The sequence below is a fragment of the Porites lutea genome, chromosome 2 (genome assembly GCF_958299795.1).
Source record: "Porites lutea chromosome 2, jaPorLute2.1, whole genome shotgun sequence".
NCBI lineage: Eukaryota > Metazoa > Cnidaria > Anthozoa > Scleractinia > Poritidae > Porites > Porites lutea.
In genome coordinates this window covers 3,507,850-3,513,001 of record NC_133202.1, presented here as the reverse complement: position 1 = coordinate 3,513,001, position 5,152 = coordinate 3,507,850, and the positions used below count along the sequence as shown (strand labels likewise).

General features: G+C 38.0%; 1 protein-coding gene across 1 annotated transcript; it reads left to right on the top strand.

The window, feature by feature from the left end:
- LOC140926500 (neurexin-4-like) lies at positions 1-2,316 on the top strand. The gene is made up of 3 exons (XM_073376230.1): positions 1-237; positions 1,045-1,162; positions 1,508-2,316. Exons 1-3 carry the CDS (start codon positions 1-3, stop codon positions 2,152-2,154), a joined length of 1,002 nt encoding a protein of 333 aa, XP_073232331.1. The 3' UTR covers positions 2,155-2,316.
- Positions 2,317-5,152: the final 2,836 nt, after the last annotated feature.

The following is a 5,152-nucleotide window of genomic DNA, read 5'->3' as shown; positions in this document are numbered from 1 at the left end:
ATGTTCAAGGAACCAACACTCAACACAGTCATGAAGGGCCACTTAATCAGCAGGGAAGAGGTGCTTAACGAAGGGAGCTGTCGAGTGAAGTGTTATATGGAGCCCAATTGCGTGTCCATAAATATGGGGTTATCAATAGGTGGTAAAACCATATGTGAACTGAATAATGCCACTGGTGAAAATGAATTTGCTGCTGCACTAAAGTACAAAGCTGCCCACACTTATCTGGCAATCGAGGTAAAACCAGTTATATTCTAAAGTGATGGAATTATGACTAAAATACTTAGGATAATCGGAGAATTTCGTTATTTCCGTAAATTTGCTAGTTTATAGAAACAAAAATAGAGAACCAACATCATCATTATTAGCATCATTGTCACTTTTAGTTTCATTGTTCGTGTTATCGTCATCATTATCACTATCATCAGCATCATGATAATCACTGCTAGCATTATTTCCATGTATCGTCATCATCATTTTTATTCATTTTGTAGATCTGGATGCCTGATATAATAAAAGAAAAAGGAAGAAAACAAGTTTTATTGGCATTAATCCGCATTTATTCGATGGGACTGTGTATGATAAGAAGAATATGCAGATCGACGCGGCCTCTGCGGTTTTTAAACAACCTCCGATATCTACATAGTTCTTAATATCATATTTAAAATATTTTTCAGCTACAAGCGTAATTACCCCTATGTAAAAAGCCTCCCTCTTTAAATCATTTGGCTGATCCATGGCATTTTTAGAATATGAAGGGCGTTTATTCAAGCGGATGTTTTTCCAGGAGTACTAGTTTTGTCTATTCTCCTTGGGTTTTGTTGTTGTGATCCAGTAGTTTATATAGCAATTCCATGTTCTCATAGCGTGTAAAATCTTCCGTCCAAGTTGAAAAGATCTGCACTGGGACGTCACTTGTATTTATATTGAAAAACTGTGGAATTTAAACCAATCAGAGACCAATGCATCGGTCGTTATTGTTATTGTTACCATTACTGGACCTGGACTATCGTTGTGACCGTAACTCGTCTATCTTTTCCGTAGAATCCCTGCAGTAGTAGTCCATGTCTGAACAATGGCACATGTCAAGCTGGATTCACAAAAAAAGGATTTCGTTGCAGATGTCATAAAGGATTCATCGGAAGTTTTTGCGACCGGATAGGTATGGCTCAGTCCCATGAGCCGATAACTCTATTGGTCCTAATTGTTAAGTTTTTTTGTAGTTAACATGACAAAATATCCAGATATTTATATTAGTAATAAAACTTTTTAACCATTGCAGTATAGTTATCATTTGTTTCTTAGCATTTCATTGTCGTATGTTCTTTCTTAGATTAGACCGAAATTATTACTGTGCCGTATAACTAAAGTTTATTTATTCATTTTTTCAATTATCAAAAAGAAAAAAAATATGCAGTTGTTTCCTAGACTACTTTATACGAAAAAGATTGCCGCTTTCAGAATTACTACAACTTGATCTGTGATGCAATTATTCAATTCCTTTTAGCAAAATCGTGCAGCCATCTTAAAAAATTGGACCATTTAGCGGCGAGTGGAAGTTACGTCATTGATCCTGACGGTGAGGGAGGCTTGCCACCTATGTATGACGTGACTTGTGACATGAAAGACAAGGATGGCGTTGGCGTGACTGTCATCAGTCATGACAGTGAAAGCAGGACATTGGTGAAGGATTATGAAGGTCCAGGCAGCTACTCACGTGACATCTCTTACACTGGAGCGAGTCTGTCTCAGCTCACGAGTCTCACCAATGTCTCGTCACACTGTGAACAGTTTATCAAGTATGAGTGTAAAGGATCGGCCTTAAACAAAAATGAGAACAAGTTTGGATGGTGGGTGTCACGCAGTTTTTCTAAGATGTTGTATTGGGGAGGGGCTACTCCCGGCAGTGGTAAATGCGCATGTGGGATGAACAACACATGTGCAGGCTATAAGAATTATGTTTGCAACTGTGATAAAAACGATGATGAATGGCGTGAGGACAGTGGTCTCCTTACTGACAAGACAAGTCTTCCAGTCATACAACTCAAGTTTGGAGACACTCGTTCTCATGGTAATAGAAGCGAGGAGGGATACCACACGCTTGGGAAACTTAAGTGTTTTGGAACAGAACTAACGCCCATAGATCCCTCCTAGGGCTTTCAAACAAGTTCAATAAGTTATCAGGGACGGAATTTTGAACCCAGAAGCCACATATTCGGAGGTCAGGGTCGCAAACAAACAAATTCCCAGACGTTTTACCGTCAACTCTCTGTAAATTCTTTTAAGAACTAAGATCAAACTTTAAATTATCATTTGTTGCCCTTGTATGCTTCCCTTAAGGTGGCTCGACTGGATTTTCTGGGGGGGGATACCTCCCAAGTTTGAGCATTAACTACGTCGCCATGAGTAAAGATATGGAGAAAAGATTACCTCAACTGTATTATATAAAGATGAAAATTTCTTATGATCTGGGTTTTATTGCAATCAGAGTCGCCATAGCAACGTAACGACGCTATTACGTTTTTTATTTATCTTTGTGTTTCTCTGTACCAAGAGTTTTTTTAAGAAATCGCTTAAGGGAGTTTGTACCTGCCATAATTGCTTCAATTATGGCAAAGTTTGAACAAATTTTATGAGAGCGTTTTTGAGATATTTTGAAACGAAGTTTTAAGCATCATAAAAACAGTGAAATAGCATGCTATCCACACAATTAGCTAAATTTTTAAGAAAATGATAAGCCTGCGAAACGCGGCTTCATCTCATAGTGGTTTGATGCCATTGAAAACTGCGTACAAAAAAAGAGGAGAATTGCTCCGAGCGATCGCGAGTAAGAAGAATTTTAGTAACTTGCATTCAGCTGCTTTTGTTACTGTTTTTGCACGTAATTTGGTCCATGCCTACAAATTTCGCATTTTTCAAAAAACCGCTCGCTAAATTTTTTTATCAATTTGACAATCCCGAGATCAATCGTCTATAAAGATACCCTCCAAGTTTCAAGAACATTGAAAACAGAAAAGGCTTTTAAATAGGGCCTCGAATATAACCAATTTTCCCCCCAGATTTTGTGTTTACAAGTGAGCGTCCTCATTATTCACTGGCATTGTTTCCCAGTTTCTTATGCACGTGCACATTTAGCAAAAAGATAGAATTTGCATCAAAAAGGACCCTCGGTTAAATCTCCCGAATATGCTAATAACCAGGTAAAGAAATTAGTGATATATTATAACATCACATTGACTCTTTGTAAGAGTTTCTGTGATGTTGTAACGCGTGTAAGATAACTAAGTATTTTTCGGTTTTTTTTTTCGGTTCTTTGTAAGCTAAGGCAAACATCTGTCTGCGAGTTCCAAAACGGTCTGCCTTAGAAACAGTACATTACCGGCATCTGAATCAACCCTTTATTAGTGCACAACACATTAGATGAAAAACTCTTTATGATGGACACCTGAGTGTCAATCCCAAAGGTGTCCATTCTTCCCCGTGCGTTCCTGTCCTCCTTAAAACATTTCTACAGGAAGTTTCACCCTTGTAGTTAATGGAGATGTCAAAGACATGTTCCACCAGAAGCTTGATGCACGTGCAAAGCTGTTGTTTTGTTTTTTTTAAACTAAATGGTTGTCTTCGTCGTGGCTGCTTAATCTCCCTAGCTCTTAGAATTGAGTCAACGCTCTTACGGTAAAACAGTTGAAGAACTACCTCAAGCACTGACTGATTTAAAGGTCAGTGAAGGCTGAAAGCAGACTAGCAGCGCGAGCCGCAGTTCTGACTTATGAGATGTGCTATTCAGTTTTAGAGACCCATCTCTCTCAAGACCCAAGTGGATAATGAGACACTCCCCGCAATTAGTTCCAATAATAGTAACCATTAGAAGCTCGGAATCGCAATCAAGTTAGTATCCAGAAGAAGACTCCTGTTTGTAATCAGATGGTTTAGAAATGGTTCGTGAATGGTCTCTTTGACGCAGCGTTTCTTCTGGATGCCAATGCCAGTACCGGTATTATGAAATAATACTGGGGGAGGGAGAGGGGTATATAAAACTTCAGACAAACCTTTTATAGAAGGGGGTATTACCCAATACTTCTTTTGCTTATAAAGCACATTCTATATAAGGCGGCAACAAACGTGTTGTTGAAATAAGAATAATCTACAACCAATGTCGAGGCTTAACCGGCGCGCATTCATGATCACACATGGTTTGAATGATTGCACAAACAAACAAAACGTGAATGAGCTTGAAAAAAATTGTCCTTCTAACAAAAGTTATTTATTTTATTTCAACAGTTCTACCTATTTTTCACACGCTCAAAATGAAGTTCCCCTCTTGGGAAAGTTTAAATCTAAACTTTTAAGTAAGTTAGAATAATTTTTGAAAGGTTTGAAAGCCCAGCACATGTTTACTTAAGCGTTGGCACACCCCACTCTGCAGCGAGTACACAAAATGAAATAAGATCCAGGCTTGGATCAGACACAAGAGAGGACACTCTATCTTGTCATTTTCAGCCTCGTGTTTGTACCTTTGTTAGCATAAATTCGGGAACCCTCTATTGTCATTTCCATGCAAATAATTAAGGAATTACCCTCGGAATTAAAAAGGGTCCAGATTAAGTCTAAAAACTACTAAACTACTAAAAACCAATGGGTGGGAGGGGCGTAGCAAGCCCATAGACCTGTAGGCTCGGGCCTACAAATTTTGGTTTGATCACTCAGTACCGCTTGTAATAAATTATGCCGTTGTTGGGGTGAGCTAAAAAGCGTAAGACCGCAAAGTGTTTATCTCTTAAAATTAGCGTAAATATAGATCTTCATACTTCTACATGAGAAATGAAAATTTACTGTCAAGGCCAGGTTAGGTATTTTAGGTCAGGTTAGTATAGGTAATAGCATGATTTGTGGTCATATTTGGCATAAATACCACGAGTATATTTCGAAAATGTTATAGGTAATTTCACGAGCCTTTAGGCGAGTGAAATTTGAGATAATTTTGAAATATTACCAGTGGTATTTATGCCAAATATCACGCACAAATCATGCTATTATTTGTTTATACTACTCACCTCAAAAGGTTTGTAATTTTCACATGTAGCTATTTCAAATTAAGCTGAAATACCACTGCTCATGTAGTAGTATAAAGATCTATATTTACGCTAATTTT